The 18,775-nt window shown below is 44.6% G+C and overlaps 1 protein-coding gene across 1 annotated transcript in view; it reads right to left on the bottom strand.

Moving 5' to 3' along the window:
• CPA6 (carboxypeptidase A6) overlaps positions 1 to 16,732 on the bottom strand; it is a 311,521-nt gene extending 294,789 nt beyond the window's left edge. The window contains exon 1 of the mRNA XM_084783077.1: positions 16,455 to 16,732. Coding sequence (XP_084639203.1) covers positions 16,455 to 16,570 — 116 coding nt within the window. The 5' untranslated portion in view covers positions 16,571 to 16,732. The remainder of the gene's footprint in view (positions 1 to 16,454) is intronic.
• Between the last annotated feature and the right edge of the window lie 2,043 nt (positions 16,733 to 18,775).

The following is an 18,775-nucleotide window of genomic DNA, read 5'->3' as shown; positions in this document are numbered from 1 at the left end:
CTAGACATCAGTCAATATGTCCCTCAATAATAGTTCAAGTTTATGAATATAGAAAGAGGCGTGAGAGATTAGCTCTTTCCAAGGTCAAGTTGGCAGTCAGTGGGAAAGCGAGGCATGAACCCAGGCCGTCTGAGGGTGTTTCTCTATGCCGCCTGGATTCTAACCGCATGTCACGCATGGCAGGACTGGAGGAGGGTCATGGCCACGGGATTTGGAAGAGACTAGCTGCCTAATGTGAGCTCTAGAAATTACAAAAAGCTGTGTGCAGCAAGGGCAAAAGACCCATTGACATCACCGAGTCAGCGGCAGAGCTGGAGTTGAGCACTGGACTTCTCTTTCTTGGCCCAATAACATGCCCAAAGCCTGGTTCTGTGTGGGCATCACCTAGGAATTGTGAGAAATGCAGGGTCTCTGTTCTGCTATTAAGTCCTAAAGTTCAATCAACCTGCACTGTTGACAGAGTCCCCAGACCTCACTTACACACCTAACCTTGAGCAGCTCTAGCAGTATGCTCTGTACAGTTGATAAATTTTGTTACTTTAATGAAAGAAAAAAAGCTGCTAGCATTTCCACAGCCAGAGAATATGTTCTCATTATTCAGAATTAACAGCTATATTATTGAAACAGATTTTAAAAACGTATGTATTCGCAATGTATTATAATTCAACACCAGTGAAGACCAAGACAACAGGTATTTGACAGTCTTTAGACAGATTGCACTTGAGAGCAAATGAGACGAGGCCCCTTCTCTCAAAGAGGACACAGTAGAGTTAGAAGAAGCAAACAAACAATTGCCACACAAAGGGATGAGTGCTCACGTGGAACACTCTGAGAGTTCAGAGGGAAGTTAAGTGATGTTTTGACAGAGTCATGAGAGAAAATGATCATTTGCTGCTATCAACGGTAAGAAAGGTGAGCATACAAGGCCTAGCCAAATTGTTCCATGGGCATTTCCATATCCTCGGCTCAGAGCCAGATAAAAGGCACAGATAGCACTGGTGTTTGATGTGGTATAGGAGTTGGGAATTGCTGCTTAGATAGCATAATGTCAACTACATTGTGCTTAATGGTAATGGCAGGTAGGGAGAGATACAGCACTTCGAGTACATTAGTCTCACATGCTGGAATGGGGCCTTGTGTTGCTTATGTGGACGTGACATTAAGTCACTGGCTATTGGTCACCCACCCAGTCTTCAGTCCCTCTCCTCCTGCAGCCTTTCCTCCTACAAGGCCTTTCTCATGGGAGCCAGTGGATATCTCTGGTTGTCTGGATCCACTGTCACCGGAAGGATGCTGAGCATCAGTAAGGAGCTAGTGTCGGAGAGCAGCATCGTTATAGGCCTCTATACCACATGTGCAGCCTGCTCTTTAATCAGCTCTTTGGTTTCTTATTCTGCGTGTACTTTCAGAACAATCCTAATTCTGTGGTACCTGAAGTTAATTCATGGATCTAATTTAGAGAGCTGAGTGTGGGCCTGCAAGCAAGCTTTGTTCTTCCAGAATCAGGACATCTGAAGAAATAGAAAAAGATGAAGAGTAGACTGCAGACAATACATTTCTGAAGGACTTTTAAAAGACTTTTAGTTAATAAGACTTAGTTTTGGAATGAGAAAAAACATGATCCTCAAAATGAACTTGCCGAGCTGTAGTCTACAGTTTCAGATGAAGCCATACATAATCTTTCGATGACAAAATAATGTGTATTTCTCTACATCAGTAAAAGGCAGTGGCTAAAGCCACGTACAGTCTAAATGCTTCTAATCCCAGTGGTCTGGAGGTTGAGACAGACCAGCTTTGGCTACATATTAAAACTTTATCTCAAGAAAGTCAAATCAGAGAATGGGTATGATTAAAACATATTATAGGTACATGTCTACAATTGCCATAAAACCACTATTATGTATAATTAACATGTGGAAATAAAAACATAAGAGGAAGCCAAATTAGCCCGAAGGAAACAAAGGCAGTGGCTCACTCACATGCTGATCAGTAGGTCCTCAGCCAGGAACAGTGGTTTTGCCTCAGAGATCTCCTCCCAGAGGTGCAGAGTGCTTCTCAAGCAATCCTAGGGTGCTTAGGGGCTTAGAAAAATATCCAAGGCCAAATCTAGGTAAGAGTATAAGGCCTCAAAGACAGGGAGAACCAGTGTCAGGAGGTAGGTGAGCACCACACCTTTGCTCAGAGAGGCATCATTAGCTCTGGGTTCCCACACTCCTCTGAGGCTAAGAGGCAGGCACTTTCAGGTTCTCACTGCTACTCACTCACAAAAGCTCACCTAGCAGTGTCAGCAGTTTGATTCCAAGTTGTTTCTTTCCTTAGCTCATGACGATGTTTTCCTCCATCCCTGTCTCTCCTTTCCATCCACGGATCCAGAGATCTATCCATCCATGCATCCATACATCCATGCATGCATGCATGCATCCATCCATCCAAGCATGCATCCATCCATCTATCCATGCCTGCATCCATGCGTCCATGCATCCATCCCAATTTTTATTGAACATCCCAAATATGCTTTGAAGTCTGTGGGAATACAGATTCACAGAAGCAGACAGAGACAGCATCTCAGGCTCCACTTGCTTCTCACCCAACAGAATGTAGAGCACAAGGACACAGTGATAAAGACCCCAGGTAGTACAATGGCATGCAGGATAGAGAGGGTAGCCAATTGGAGACAGCATAGATTTGGCTGGCCGAGGATGAAATGTGTGAGCTAGATCATGAGTGGTGGGTTGGTTTACATGGTTGAGAGTTGACCAAAGTGTGCTGAAGAGAAAATAGCACAGAGGAAGAAGACTGTGTATGGTTCTGGGCAGGTCACACAAATAAAAAATACATGCAGCAAACCTAGACCCCCGATCCAGATCTAACCAATGGACAACACAGTCTCCACAGTTGTGTGGAGAGTGGGGACTGACTCTGACATGGACTCTGGTGCCCCCTATTTGACCACTTCCCCTTGGTGGGGAGGCCTGGTGGCACTCAGAGGAAGAGTAAGCAGGCTACCAGGATGAGACCTGATAGGCTGTGATCATATGGTGGGGGAGGAGATCCCCTTCTATCACAGACCTAGGGGAGTGGAATAGGGTGAAAGGAGGAAGTAAAGGGAAGATACAAGTGAGGGGGATAACAATTGAGATGTAATCTGAACAAATTACTTAAAAAAAAAAGGCAGCTATCTAGTGAACAGCAGTGGCAACGAAAGATGAGTGACGTACAGCTCCCCTAAAAGGAAGGTCCTGACCTTCTTCTCGTTCTCTCCAGTGCTTCTCAAACCTTTCCTTAACCACAGCCTGAGGTGTTTTATGTGCAGATTGCCTGGCACCACTCCCAGCTTTCCTTGCTGGAGAGCAGGTTTCCAAAGTGGGAACTTCCATTTCGAACAAGTTCCCAGGTGCTGCTGCCGGCTGCAGAGGTGCACTGTTCAAGGTCGTGCCACGGAGACTCCCACCTCGACACTTCCTTATGCCTAGAAACTTCATCTTCAGCCACATGACTCCTGGCTTCTCTCTTTATTCCTCCCATCAACTCTCCTGACATTCTTTATCCCCCTTCTGTACTTTATCTCTCTCTCTCTAGCCCTTATCAGAACTCAACACCATGGTTTATTAATTTTCAATCATCCTTTTAGAATGTAAATCCCCCAAGAGACTTTGTTTTATTCACGAGTACCTGAAGCAGGGCTCCTTTTTAGTATCTAACTTCTGGGCCTCCTTTTAAATCAGTCTGTTACGTGGGGGTTGTCTATCAGGAGTGCTGACAGAAAGGATAAGTGATGCTTTGGAGGGAAGAGAAGAGATAAAGCGCCTCTATAGCTCATAGCAGGAGGGATGGCACAGGAAAGATGCTGCGGCTCTCTATCTTGTCAGTCAAGAGTACACACTGCCCTAATGTACTGACATTCCCCTTCCTTGTTTATATGTGCCTCCCTCCTGGCTGTTTACCCTCCCCTCCTTGTGCCCTCCTTATCTCCTTCCCTCCCCAGCTCCCTCCCCTTCTTTTCCTTTATTAGTAAAAAGTCTGGAGTCTGAAATGGGAAGAAGAAAAGTTAATTCTCATTGTCAAGTTGCCTGCATTTAAAGTTACTTATGGTATGCTTGGGGGTGGGGCGTCTGCCGAGGTTGAACTGAGCGAAGAGAACCACGGTTGAGTGTGCGGACGCTGTCCTGTGGCCTGTGACTGTAGACTGGACAGAAAGAGTTAAAAGAAGAAAAGTGAGCAGCACATCAGAATTCATCTGTCTCTGATTCCTTGACTGGGGACACAGTGTGGCCAGCTTCCTCAGCGTCTGGGTTCACGCCTCCCTCTGCCAGAACATACGTAACCTCGGTCAAACCGAACAAACCTTCTGTTCCTTAAGTTGCATTTGCAAGGCATTTCGTTATAGCAACAAGAAAAGTAACTAATATAAGACAGTGAGATACTTGGAAGGGGGAAATAATTGAAGATATTTAGAGTCGCTATCTCAGCAACTCAGGCCTTTATAGGAAAAAGGAAAAATAGTCTCATCTTAGGTGAAAAGTCACAGTGAGCAAAAATGTTCAGATATGTTTTTAAATCTTATATTATATTGATTTTCTAGTTATTACTTATTGTCAGCTCTCTGTATCTTTTCTTTTCTTTCCTTTCCTTTATTAATTTATTCTTGTTACATCTCAATGGTTATCCTATCCCTTGTATCCTCCCATTCTTCCCTCCCTCCCATTTTCCCCTTATTCCCCTCCACTATGACTGTTCCTGAGGGGGATTACCTCCCCCTGTATATGCTCATAGGGTATCAAGTCTCTTCTTGGTAACCTGCTGTCCTTCCTCTGAGTGCCACCAGGTCTCCCCCTCCAGGGGACATTGCTGGTAGGAATGCAAACTAGTACAGCCACTTTGGAAATCTATCTGGTGCTATCTCAGAAAACTGGGAATAGGGCTTCCTCAAGACCCAGCTATTCCACTCCTTGGAATATACCCAGAAGATGCTCCAGCACACAAGAAAATTTACTCAACCATGTTCATAGCAGCCTTATTCATAATAGCCAGAACATGGAAACAGCCTAAATGTCCATCAGTAGAAGAATGGATAAAGAAACTGTATCTTTTCAAGGTCGGAACATTTAGAAGAACTGGGTTCTCCGACATCCTCTTCTTTACTTCCCAATAAGCTAAGTGCTTAGAAACTTGCAGATAGGAACGTACCCCATCAGCTGTAAACAGCCAGCTGTCCTGACAGATCTCAAAGGCCTCCAGCCTCCAGGGTGTTAGCAATTTTGACACCAGATGTGCTGCTATCACACCATCAGACATCCCATCGGTCATGGTGGATAGGAGAAAGCCACCTTTTACAAATCTATAAAACTTAAAGGGAACCTAGTAACATTTTATCTGATTAATGAATTAGTCTCATAAGATAGAGAAATTCTGAAAGACAAGTTAGGGTAATAAAAATATGACCTATGAGATCACACATTTAAACAGTTGAAGGTTTCATATGCACAAAAATAAGCCAGGTTCTTATCTGGTAATAGATGTGCGGCACCCCAAAACTCTCCCCTGTTGGCAGGTGGTAACCTAAGACTAAAGTAACTTGAAAGTCCAAGGTGGACTTGTTGGGAAAACAACAGGAGGGACAAAGCAGGGAGCTTATGTGGTCTCCTAGTGAATGGGCATTTCCGTTGATTGTATCACTTGCTCATTATGTGTTACCCACTCTCTACAGCCCTCGCTCCTTTCCTTCCTTTATCCTTCCACCTAGACTGTTGAATTGAAACATAAGTGTTCCCTCTCTGTCTCTCTCTGTCTCTGTCTCTGTCTCTGTCTCTGTCTCTGTCTCTCTCTCTCTCTGTCTCTCTCTCTCTGTCTCTGTCTGTCTCTGTCTCTCTCTCTCTCTCTCTCTCTCTCTCTCTCTCTCTCTCTCTGTCTCTCTCTCTCTCTCTGTCTCTCTCTCTCCAAGACAGAAATAGACACACTAAAGATGTTAACCCCATGTGCTCTAAGGAATGGTGGTCACATTGTGCTCAGCAGTCAGGTATGGAAGGTGGCAGGGTGGGGGATGGGAGGTTGGGAGGGAGACTAGCAGAAGATATTTCCAGTTCTTCCTAAGAAGAAATCAAGATGTTCACAGACTCTTCCTCAACGTCTCAGAAAGGTGGAAGAAAATGCAGTCAATTTTGTAACCAGATGCTCCTGCAGAAGAGCCAAGCCTTTCCAATTAGTATTAACATAACCATCTAATAATACAATACCATGCATTCTGCTGATTTACAAAGGACTCTGCCATTCCTCCTGTGGGAGAGAGATGGAAATTAGTGGTTGTCTTCTCCTTTCCCTTCTCGCCTTGCTATTATGTTGTTGGCTTTTCTCTCTCTCTCTCTCTCTCTTTCTTTCTTTCTTTCTTTTTCTTGTTCTTTTTTTTTTCCATTTCAGAGTCCCAGAAACTGCTCTAACACAAACCTTTAAACATGTTTTTTGGTGTGTGTGTGTGTGTGTGTGTGTGTGTGTGCGCGTGCATGCGTACCTTCAGCTCCACATATTTTTACCAGAAGAGCGGAATTCTTCTCAGATGGCTCAATTATAGTTATTTAATAACATGACCAATGGCAGAAGCAGGATAGGATGGTCCAGGGATGTTGAAGTGCCCAAACAAGAGTGGTCCCTGGGTCTGAGGACCACTAGAAGTGAGAGAGAGCTGGACTCTGGCAGGCAGCTTCTAGCAAGAGGTGCTCATAGTAGATCCAGCTACCATCAGACTGTGGCACCAAGCAAAGCCAGAGAGCAGAGGCAAGGACCAAATACTCCCACATTTCTCTCTTCCTGCCTCCATTGGCCTGATAGAGAAAGGAGCCAGACATAGTGAGAGGTATTGCTCCCAGATATAGAGAAAAGAAAGGCAAAGAATGGGTGGTGACAGGGTGGCTACTGACATTCATCTTATTTGACTTCCATTGTGACATCATACAGGTGTGTTTAAACACACATCCTTGTCCTTCTGGGAAAATTCCATAAGCAGAAGGATAGGTTGTAGGTAATGCTACTTGTCACGTGATGTTACACGAAACTATCCAGAGGAAATTCATGGGCTGGAGTCATCTTTACCGTCAGGGGTGATTCTTCTGACGAAGTGATGTTATTCCCTTAGGAAACATCCAGAACCTGTATCCCCGCTCCTTTATCTAGATCTCCTACTCACTCTACCTTCCCAGAGTTAGGACACTACTCCCTACTTTGTAGAGAAAAGAAGGGACAACTGTACCCTGTCCCAAGGAGGTCTCACTCCATCACTTTTCCTCTGCCTCTTACTCACCTACAGTCTCTTCTTCTTCTTCTTTATATCTCTGGGCAAGAGACAAGAACATAGAGTTCCTTCCTTAAATAAAATCAAAATAGCAAAGCTCTCCCCTCACTCCCTGCACCCACCTTCCTTTCAGAGATAAGCCACTTGAAAATATTCTTCACATTCCATGATATTTTTTTCACATACCATTCAGTCTTCAACATACGCTAGTTGTTCAGCCATTTGACCAAAGTATCTTTGATGACATCACACATGGTTTCCTTTATGAAAACCAACAGGTACCACCTGGCAATAACTGTGGTAACTGACCTCTTTTTAATTTTTTAAAAAAATTTATTCTTTGCATCCTGACTGCAATTTCCGTTATCTCCACTTCTCCCAGTCCCTGCCCCTCCCCTAGATTCATGCCTCCCCCATTCACCTTAAAAAATATCAAGCTTCCCAGGGATACCAATCAAACATGGCATAACAACTTACAAAAACCACTAGGCACAAACTCTCATATCAAGGTTAGTCTAGGTGACCCAGTAGGAGAAAAATGGTCTCAGGCACAGGGAAAAGTGTCAGAGATATCCCTGACACCCACTGTTAGGAGTCCCAGCAAGCTATATACCAAGAACATCAAGCTATCCAACCACAGCTTACATACAGAAGACCTATCTCAGACCTGTGTAGGCTTTGTGACTGCTGCTTCAGTCTCTGTGAGCCCCTGAGAGCCTTGCTTAGTTGATTCTGTGGGTCATGTTCTTATGGTGTCCTGTACCCATCTGGCTCCTAGACTCCTTCTTCCCCCTCTTCTGCAGGGTTCTCTGGCTTCCCCAAGTGTTTGGCTGTGGTGACCTCTCTTTCTTGACACACAACATTCATTTCCTTTGACTGTCGTTTTCTGTATTTCTTAGTTTCTGACCTTTCTGTTAGCTTCTTCTCTAACATTTCCGGTAGGGTTTGGCTCTCTTTTCATGTCAGTGCATACTTCCTGGGTGTTCTACCAGATGTTCAAAATGTGTTTGCATATCATTTAGTAGAGGTTATTTCTCTGTCTCTCTGTCTCTGTCTCTCTCACTTAAGATTCAAACCTATATGTCAACTGGTCATAAAATGGGCATCTTAAGCGTATTTTCCCTATAAAGATTTCTCTCCAGTCATACAAACCTGAATGTGAATCATTTCACACCTTTCCTTCTTTTTATCTTCCTAAGAACCTAATTGGAACAGTCCTACCTCCTGAATGTCTCTAACTGGTCTCCACTTCTCCCTCCTTGTTATTGCAGCAGCCTCATGTCGCAGTCACTGCTGTCTTGTTTGCATTGTGGACACCCATCAGCCTGTGCATCACATCCTCCCTTCTCATGGATTCCAGAGAGAACTTTCTTTTTTAAAAAAAAATCTGTCTGAATTCCCTGATGAAAATACATTAATATCCTATCACATTACGTGAGGTTAAAACTGTGTGTGACAGATCACAAACTATGTCACTTCTTCACCTATAGCTGAAGCCCTAGATAGCGTATGTCTTGCTCTCAGAGAAAGAACCAAAATCACTCTGATTATCTAGACTTCATCTTGGAGCTCTCTGAAACTGAATATTCTCTGTGCCTAGAAAGCCTTCCTCACACTTCTACTGGCTTTTCTTTTCTTTTCTTTTCTTTTTTTTTTTAATGAGAGATGAGGCCATGCCCTCTTAGGACCAACCATTTAAAAGGAAAAGGTGGCATGCCTTACACATTTAATAATCCATCCAAATGTCTGTCTGTCCTTCAAGAAACATCTCACAGCTGAGAAGCCAACTTTGACCTTCTCTCCATGCTTCAGCCTGGACTAGCTGACCTGCTCGTGCACTCACCGGGCGCAGAGGATTTTTCCCTGTGGGTCCCGGGATTCTAGGTTGGAACTCTCTGTTTACCTACTTGAGTTATTCATTATGCAGTGTGTGTGTGTGTGTGTGTGTGTGTGTGTGTGTGTGTGTGTGTGTGAGCTGCTCTTTCATCTCTATGGTCCGAGACTAGCAACAGGCAGGTGGCTTACAAATATTTATAGAAATGAAATATCCCCTCTTTAAAGACTCCTCAGCAGTGCCAAGTCATATGGCTTAATCCCCAGCAATGCAAGGAAATAGGAAAGGTTGAGATGACTTCTGGAGTCACCAAATGCTGTACTATCAACTGTGAGGAACGCTGGGGGCTCACTGACCTGGGCTTTAGTCCTTATGTCACCCCCGTCCTGCAAATTATTTTATCTTTGTCAAGTTCCACTTTCTCAGGTGTTAAACAGGAAGACTGTGCTATGACTTGTTTTTTTTTTTTCCCATCTCCTTTAGTTCTGCAATCCTATGGCTTGGAAAGAGCATTCATATAAAAAATACATATTTCCATCACTTTAATGTGTGAAGCTCTACATCTGGAGAACCAAGTTGAAGGGAGAATGGGCTGTGATCACTAGATGTCATGGAGACTGCTGCAAACCTGCTTGTGTCCCCCAGGCAGTGTTTTCAGAGCTGGCCTTCAGCTAATGACATCACAGCTTCCCTTATAGCTATACCATCTGCCCAGTTCTAGTCCATAGGGAGGACAGGTCAACTGTCTGGACTTTGGCTTTTCCTTTCCATTCTCCTGTTGGCTGGACTGTGATAGAATAGCTCCCTTCATGGACCATATTTGGGAGTTGGGAGTTAATCAAGTTGAAGCTGCAAGATCATGGGGCCCTGGATCTCTGGCACTGCCAACTGGGCATAACTGTTTTGAATTCTCATATGAGTGCAAAATGAATTTATTTAGGCTATTAAGAGTAGTGGTTCTTTGCTATAGCAACAAACAAATAAATGCAAGGCAACCCAACAACATACTAAAATAGATACTCAAAGAAAATGTTTTACTCTTTTGAAAACATTGGAAAAAAAAGAGCAAAGATGGTGATTTTGTTGAAGGAAACTACCTAGAACTTTCATAATGCAGTGAAATAAATTTTACAGAATTTGTGACATTAACCAGACCATGTTCCTGGAACTTTCTCTTTTGCAGTCAATTTTACAAGGAAGCAGCAGATGCCTTTGACAGGATGGACTGGCATAGCCTTAGCAAAGCAAATTCTAAGTCAGTAAACTAGTTACCTACTAAGTGATCATAATGAAGACTCTAGAAAACAAGTCACCAGGAGAACTTGTATTTTCTCTGTTGCAATTCCAGGTTCTCTGCTTATAATGCTGTATAAGACAGAAACATTGGTATACTGTGGTCAGTCCAAGCTAAACTATGAAATGATGAGACATCAACTCTTCTGTGGCTTTTTCAGGAGACAGAGGCGAAAAGCTTCCTGCTGTCACCCAGAAGATGTCTTGGTACCACAAAATAAAGGATCCATATCAGACTGGGCTCTGAGGAGAAAGTGGGTCCGGAGTATTAGATACATTCCTCTTTCCACAGAAAGAGCTCTGCCTGTGAGTTCAGTTTAGAGCAGTGGTTCTCAAACTTCCTAATGCTGTGACCCTTTAAAATCCAGTCCCTCAAGTGGAGGTGACTTCCAGTCATAAGAGTATTTCATTGCTACTTCATAACTATAATTTTACTTCTCATATGAATTGAAAATATCTGATGTGCAATTCTTGTGGGTAGCATGACCCACAGGTTGGTTCGGAAGGTGAGAGAGCTGCAGCTTTATGCATCTTTAGCAAGCAAAGCAGGAGGCCTGAACGGCCAGCATACTGCAATGAGAAAGATTTTGCTATTTGAGTTATAAACAATCAGTTCTTAGGGGCTCTGCTTTGAGCCAGCACATAGGGAAACTAAAAACACTCTACCATTAATAGAAGGAGAAAGTGATAGTTTGAATAGGTATGGTCTGCATAGACTCATGCTTGAATGCTTTGCTCCTGGGGAGTGGTATTATTAGGGGGTGTGGCCTTGTTGGAATATATATGACCTTGTTGGTGCAAGCATGTCACTGTAGAGGTTTGCTTTGATGCCTTCTATATGTTCAAGCTATGCCCAGTGTGGCACACAGTCTCTTTCTGCTGCCTGTGGATCAAGATGTAGAACTCTCAGCTCCTTCTCCAGCACTGTACCTTCTTGGACACTGCCATGCTTCTCACCATGATGACAATGGACTAAGCCTAGGAAACTGTAAGCCAGCCCCAGTTAAGTGTTTTCCTTTATAAGTGTTACCTTGGTCGGGGTGTCTCTTCATAGTAATGGAAACCGTAACTAAGAGGAAGTCAAAGGCACTTTCAGAAGGTACTGGAGACTAAGCATGCACTGCCTCGTGGGAGAATGGTTCAAAGCCAATCAGACAGCTGACTCACCATGTGTGCTTTGTAGTGTCCCAGCCAGCTAGCACACTTCTTGCTACTCATGAGCTAAGAGCGCTGCCATTGTGTTAGGCTTTCAGGTCTTCCTGCTTCAGTGGCTGGAAGTGAGCACTGCTACAACTCCGCTTCTCTGAGTGAAGCAGAGGCCTGCCTCATTATATAGATGCCTTGAAAGCCAGGCAGAGAAATCTGGGTTCTACAGAGGCAGAGCTAGTGATCCAAAGTTGGCCTTTGAGCAAAAGAATAACATGCATGTTATTTTAGTCAGGTCATTAGTACGAGAAAGGACTAGAGGCTGATTGGCTGTGGGGGAGATTACTGCAGACTGAGGTCAAGTAGTTCTGCAAGTAGCTGATGGCCATACCCAGGGAGAAAGGGAACAAATAAGTGCTTTTCACCGGAATGAGATAATTATGAGCAAATTTGTTCTTTAGAAAGAAAATGAGAAGATAGTTGAAGGAATGCAGTTAGCTCCATTAAAGAAGCTAATGTTGTAAGAACCAAACTGTCAGATGCATGAGTTCCTGTCCAACGGGACTCTTCTGTGACAGAAAGAGGGCATTGTCAATTAATATGTCAGAATACTAGGTACAAATGAAACTGTCCTGGTGAGCTCCTAGAGAAGTGGAGACTTGAGCCTTTCCAATCTAGAACGACTTTTAACCACCAAGCCAGAAGGAACTCTCAGGTTCCTGACATCTTACATGCAATGTGAGCCCTAGGTTTCTAAATATCAGAGCATTCAAAGAAGCACAAAAGGCTGCAAAAGTACTGTTGAGAGACAGAATCCAGGGAGGGGAGGGGGGAACACATAAACCGTGCCTGCCCCTGGGACTGCTTGGCTCTCTCGATCCAGTGTTTCCTACTTGCTTTCTCTTTGATTGACCGACAACACTCCAATTTCAGGCCTCATAGGACTTTAAGGAACAAACTTTTACAAAGTCTCTCTTTCTTCTTGGAATCCCTTATCCTGTTTCCATGGGTGGTTAAAGAACTGTGAATAGATGTGCACTAGCAGAGGGGTGTGCAGGGGCTTCAGCAACGACACATCAGAACATACCAGCCGCTATGAGTAGTCCCAATTATACCGAGAGCCGTGAAGGAGAAGGCAACATCATCACAGCTGCTCCCTTGAGATAGGAGAAGGGGAGCAGAAGAAACTGCATTGAACATGAAGAGATGTCAATAAAGGGAACTGCACAGAGGACCTCAGCAGACCCAGAACCTGCTTGGTTCAGGTCTCGAGATGCAGTTTTGGTAAGAAGCCAGCCCTCTTTCCACCAATGGGGATACAACAGTCCTGGTACATGAGAATGGGTTGAGCCTGAGGAAAGATGTCTAGCCCTCTGTGTTGGTATACTAAACATGCCATATGGATCCTCATTAGAGCCTGCTTATCCTAGGCAGCACTTACACCCTGGACAGTTTCTGTGTGGCGGCCAGTCTCTTCACTGATCTGCAACCTTTGTAGGGCGCTCACTGTTGGTCAGTGCTCTTGACACACAATGAGCATTCGAACAACATTTATTATAAGGATAAAGGGCCATGTCTAAAGATATTTTCAATACTACTCTTTTCATCTTTAAAGCATCTAAAATTCTCCCTATTCAGCTTTCCATTCTCTATGGGATCCACCTGCACCCCAAACAATGATTGTCCTCCACCCTTGAGAGAAGATAGCCGAGATTAAACTTCCAATGGCTCCTTCATAATTTATACTTTTGCTTTATTGTTGAAATAATCATTTGCCAAAACAAGATGAAATCACTACTTTTTCCTAAATGAGTGTTAGATTGAGAGGTCCAATTTGAGTAGTTAGGCAGAGCTGGGTGAGATCCCCAAATACATACTTGCAGAGACTTTTAGTAATTTATCTCTGAACCAGGGTTACCCAGTCTGTGCCTACATGCATATCTGTCAAGACTATTTCCAGGAACATTTGCTGAGGAGGGAAGACCTACTCTGATTGTGGCATGCAAGCCTCCACAGGCTAGTAGTGTCCCAGACTGGATCAAAAAGAGAAAGTCAGCTGATTACCGGTGTGCATCTCTCTCTGCTTCTCAACTGTGGAGACAGACAGACGCGCGCACGCACGCACGCACGCACACACACACACACACACACACAGAGAGGGGGGGAGAGGGAGGGAGGGAGATTTTCTCTTTCTCTGGTGCAGATCATTAACTGTCTGCTCTAAGCTCACAGCATAGTAAATAACTAGGTCCCTCCATGAAAACAAGATAAGGAAAAAGAAGTGAAGATGCAGTGACATTTGTTTGTGTGGGGGTCTTATTTACGGAGTGTCCTTTGATGGAAATGTCTGATTTAGCATTGTTAACCCCTGTAGCCCTCCACTAGCTGGGCAGTGGTAGAGTAATATTGCTGGAAGGCAATTTGTTGGCCTTGCTTTCTTCTCTTCTGTCTTTTTAAATCTCCCTTGTAGGTGTGTGACCTTCTATAGTTATCCCCAAAGGTCTCAGCCTTTGCCTTCAGATTTTCCCGGAGGACTGTAGTTTCTCTAACTCATTTTAAACCTTATTTCCTGAGACACTTCAAAGAAGCCCCTGTAACACATTGGCCCTGTTCAAGAGCTATTGTTTGTAGAGGGAGGACCTGCTGCTCATTAGCTGTTCTGAAGGGGCAAACTGTTTTTTCCGGAATGTTGTAATTTTTATTCATGCTCAGGGTCTTGCAGATGACAAACACAGAGTATTGCTTTGGGGCAAGACCTGTCAAATATCTTTCCGATAATGCAATGAATAAGGCTGTCCCATAATTATTAACAAGAAAACCAACAGAACTACAAAGGGATAACAAGGAGGCAGCTCATGGTCCTTGTAAACAGGCAGAGGCAGCGACAAAGACAGCCCTAGATGGCATTTGACTGGTTTCCTACCAAAGTCTTGATCCCTAAAGAGCTAAACATGGACAAAGTGGTTCCCTAAGTAAACAAAGCAAGCCCCTCCCAGATCTGAGAAGCGTTCGGCTGTCCTTGGTAATAGGAGGGTACCTTCTGCCTTGTGAAGGTGAGTTAAAGCCCTCAGTGGTGAGAACACACAAGATAGTTCTGGCTTGTGAGAGGCCTTAAGCTCCTATTATGATAGACAGGTAATGAAAAAGTCTTCAGCTTCTCATTTTTCTTCCCACTTTCTGTCTTTACAACTTTCAGACATCTGGCATATACATTCAGGATGATCTTATTATGTTGCAGCCTGGGAGAAACGGCAAGTATTGTCTTCTGTGCACAGCAAGAAAGGAGGCAGGATGCTCTCTCCCAGAAGTGGCTCTGTTTGCTTAAAATTCTTTCTGGAAAAGATGCTTGCTGGCCCTCCTTCTCCCACACCCGGTGGTGCTTAGGCAAGGCTGCACACCTGCTCAGCCAAAGCAAACCTGGTAACTTATTATTAATGAGTGCCACACATGGAACTAATTATGTACAGGGCCACAGCTGAGTGGAGGAGTGAGCCCCGGTATCGCACGGAACACGTCTAAACTGGTGATATATGTTTATCGTCTGGTCTGACGTCAGCCGAAGAGTCAGATTAACTCCTCCACAACCTTAGGCTGCAGGTCGGACATTAAGCATTCTTTGCCCACATCTCTAACAAGTGTTGTGTGCACAAGGACAAATTACAGGATATGAAGCCTGGGCCTTGCTGTGAGGGAGACTAGAAAGAACATTGTGGATGCAAATGCCCTTCTGTGCCTCAAGAAAAAAGAAATCATGAGCGGGAAATTTTAAAGTTATGTTCCCACCTCTATCTCACCAAACAGGCCCCCAGCCCCTGGCCCCAGATCCTGCGTCCTCTCCAATTAAAATCATGTGTGTGAACGTCTCCTTATAAATCCCGTATTTGGAAGATCACTAAGATCGGTACCCTGATCCTTGGGAGAGAAAGGGAAACACCATTCTGTATGCCCAGGCTCTCACAAGCTCCATATACTATTCCTAAAAAGAGCACGTTTTCTTTGGGATGTTAAAATTTCTTCACTGGAGATACCTGAGTGGTACAGTGACCGCTTCTCCTCCATGGTTTTAAGTAACTGAACTAGAGCATCTGTTTAACGTTCCTCTCTAAAACGCAGGCATTCCATAATTTCCAGATTCAAGGCACAGCACTCTGTAAATCTGAGCCAAACACATGCTGTCTGTACCACCGCAAGACTTCGGGATAATAAGAGCGTGCTCGGCACTACACTGTTTTAGTCCCCCACTCTGGGATTTCCTGATTGTCATCTCAGATCCTGCTAACTACAGAGAGAACAGTTTTCTTCTGTTTCTCCTTCTTAGAAATACCAGCATTTTTTTTTTTTTTACAGTCAGCCACTTTTATTCTGCTTTTTAAAAATCCTGCTTATTTTCTGGGTTGAAGTATTTGAACTGTCTAGATCTGAAATATCCAACAATCACTCAGAAGCTAACATTTTTAAACATCATACTCAGTTCTTAAATTAGTCACTGGTGAATTTTAGCCCACTGCTGGAGTTCTAAAGGAGACTGTTTAATTTTCAGATCATACACACGTGGTAGAACAGTATCCTTTACTCTGAGCATCAACCAAGGCAGATATTGCAGATACTGGCCACAGCACCCCAGAGACACGTTCTCATTGAACACTGAGGCCACGGCTGGGACTGGGACACCCTAAATCATATGATAGCCAGACTCTTGCCTACAGCACTTCCTCAGCCATCTGAACCAAAATGCTGAACACTTCTTATACATTTCATAAAGGGGGCTATGAAATCCTTCAGAATCACACAGAAAGCACAAACAACAACAACAACAACAAAACAGTGAGGCACTTGGGAGCTAAACGACCCCCTCATACAAGTCAAAGTCATGCAGGATACAAAGTTGGCTCCACTTACCCAGCATAGCGGTTGTCATAAGGGTGGCAGTGCCCTGGCTGCAGAATCTTCAACAGGAGCCAGCAAAGAGGCAAAAAAGCAGCCGTGTGGTTCCTGGGGTTCCCGAAGAACTTCATACTCTTTCAAGGAGAGGAGTTGAAAGTTGCTTAACAGCAGCTACCAAAGCAAGAAGCTGGAGGTGGCTTACAATACCCCCCTCTGCTCACCAGCACGTTGTCTGGGAAGGGGGTGGGGGAGAAGGCTTGGGAATGAGCAAAACGGGACACTTTAGGCAGCTCCGGGAGAAGGGGGGTTGCTATTAAGACTAGATCTTGTGAGGAGACGCAGCAGCCCAGCCCAGCCTGGAAGCAGGGGCTGATCCTAAATCAGGCTTTCCTGAAGGGGCTGGGCCTCCCTGAGCTGACTCACAGGCAAGCTTTGCAGGGTGCTACAGCCTGTGGGTAACCCTTCTCTGGTTTTGGTTTGTCTGTTTGCCTGTTGGAGATCAGTAAGCCTTTTGTACAACCTTTATTCCTTTGCCACCTTTATAGCAAAGGGACGTTATCTTAATTGCCAACACTATGTAGGAGATGAGTCCAGCAAGCTGACAGGGAGCATTCCAGGCTTAATGGTTTGTTTTGCTGCAACAGATTTCCACACAGGTTTCCCAGATGGAAAACCACAGTGAAGAGCTACAGAGAACACGTGCGCAGGAGGAGGGTTAGGCACCTGGATGTGAGAAGCTGGCCTCATTCTGGCTTGTAGCTATACCCAGGCAAGCAGAGGCTTCAACGGGCTGCTAGGAGCTCTCATTATTCATTCTACACCAGTGGTGGCTCCGTCTACAGCTGTTGTACAGTTTCTAGAAGGACTAGAAGGCCTCCCAGGGCTTTGTGACCTTGGCTGCACATTTGGAATCATTTAGGGAGGCTGATCATTTCAATCAGAATCCAGAAGGATGGGATCTGTCATTGAAAAAGCTCCTCCAGTGGCTGGGGAGATGGCCTGGTGGGTGAAGTGCCTCCTGGGCAGGCGTGTGGGACTTAGGTCCAGATCTCCAGCATCTGGGTAAAGGCCAGTCCCCAGGGTGCAGGTGTGTAATCCCAGTATTGAAGGGTGTGGGTGCAGACAGATGCAACTGGTGTGTGCCTCTGCACATAACAACAAGCTCCCTCAGTGACTCCAGTGTTCTGGCACCAAATTGGTCTACAGCAGGGCTTTTCAAAAAAATTTGCATAAAAATTACCGAATCATTCTGAAGCAGGAAATTCTGGCGTTTATCGAGGTCCCAACCCCCCCCCCCCATCACACTTGGAGTAGCAGCAAGCTAAGTTTAGAATGGGCCCTGTTCTTTGGGGTGGGGGTTGAGGACACTAGTTAAGGCACCTTGCAGCAAGCCACTTCCTGCTGGAAATTTCCCACGGTTGTAGTGAAGGAGCCGGCTCTGAAATTTCTTTGCAGCCACATGCTTCTGTTCACACAAAACCCCCATGTTGTGAGTTTGCTTTGCTCTAAGCTCTGAGGATGTGAGGACACAGCCTGCTACCCTGATGGAGAGCACTGATGCTATTCTAGAAGAAAGCGGGCTAGGTAGGGTCTCTTTACTTCACCCAATCACTCACACTCCTGTCAAGGTTCCAGCAACTTCTACACTCTCCACTGCTGTGGGGGAAGCATGGACCTCCCTCATATCTCCTGATAGGGTCAATTTCAGGTTCATGACAGCCAGGGTAATGTTCATTTAAAATGATTCTCTGACATTTTCAAATTCTCCCCGAATTAGTTGACTTACTTTTCTCCGTATCCCATTCCTAAAACCTGGGGGTTCTTCTGCTCCGGGTCTCACTATGTTGAATTTTGTCTGGTAGCATCATAAACTGCTTTTCTCCCTAAGCACAGAGTTGTATGCCATTTTTTGTATGAAGGAAACGCCATACACCTTAGCTAGAGGGAAACCACATCCCCTGCAGGAGTCGGCAACATTTGATGAGTGAATGATGAACCTGGGAAGAGATTCACTCGACAAACATTTGTTCTGCCAGGCCCAAATCTGGGTGGAGGAGCGATAACTTAGGCAGCAGATTCCTTTGAGGACAGGAAGTTCATTAGATCTTTGCGTCTCCTGGTATTACTCTGTGTGTGTGTGTGTGTGTGTGTGTGTGTATGTGTGTGTGTGTGTGTGTTGTGTGTGTGTCTTATGGACTTCAGCGGTTAGTACTTTGGTCTTTTTACACTGGTAGATGGGGGTGGTGTTCAGAATGATACTTGAAACTTCTTTGATGAGGCCAAGAAAGCCTATATGAAGCCAGTGACCTGTTGAAATAAGAGGTTACTGTGTAAAT

This window comes from Acomys minous, assembly GCF_964271855.1.
Source record: "Acomys minous genome assembly, chromosome: 1".
Lineage (NCBI taxonomy): Eukaryota > Metazoa > Chordata > Mammalia > Rodentia > Muridae > Acomys > Acomys minous.
This window is presented reverse-complemented; position numbering and strand designations above follow the sequence as displayed.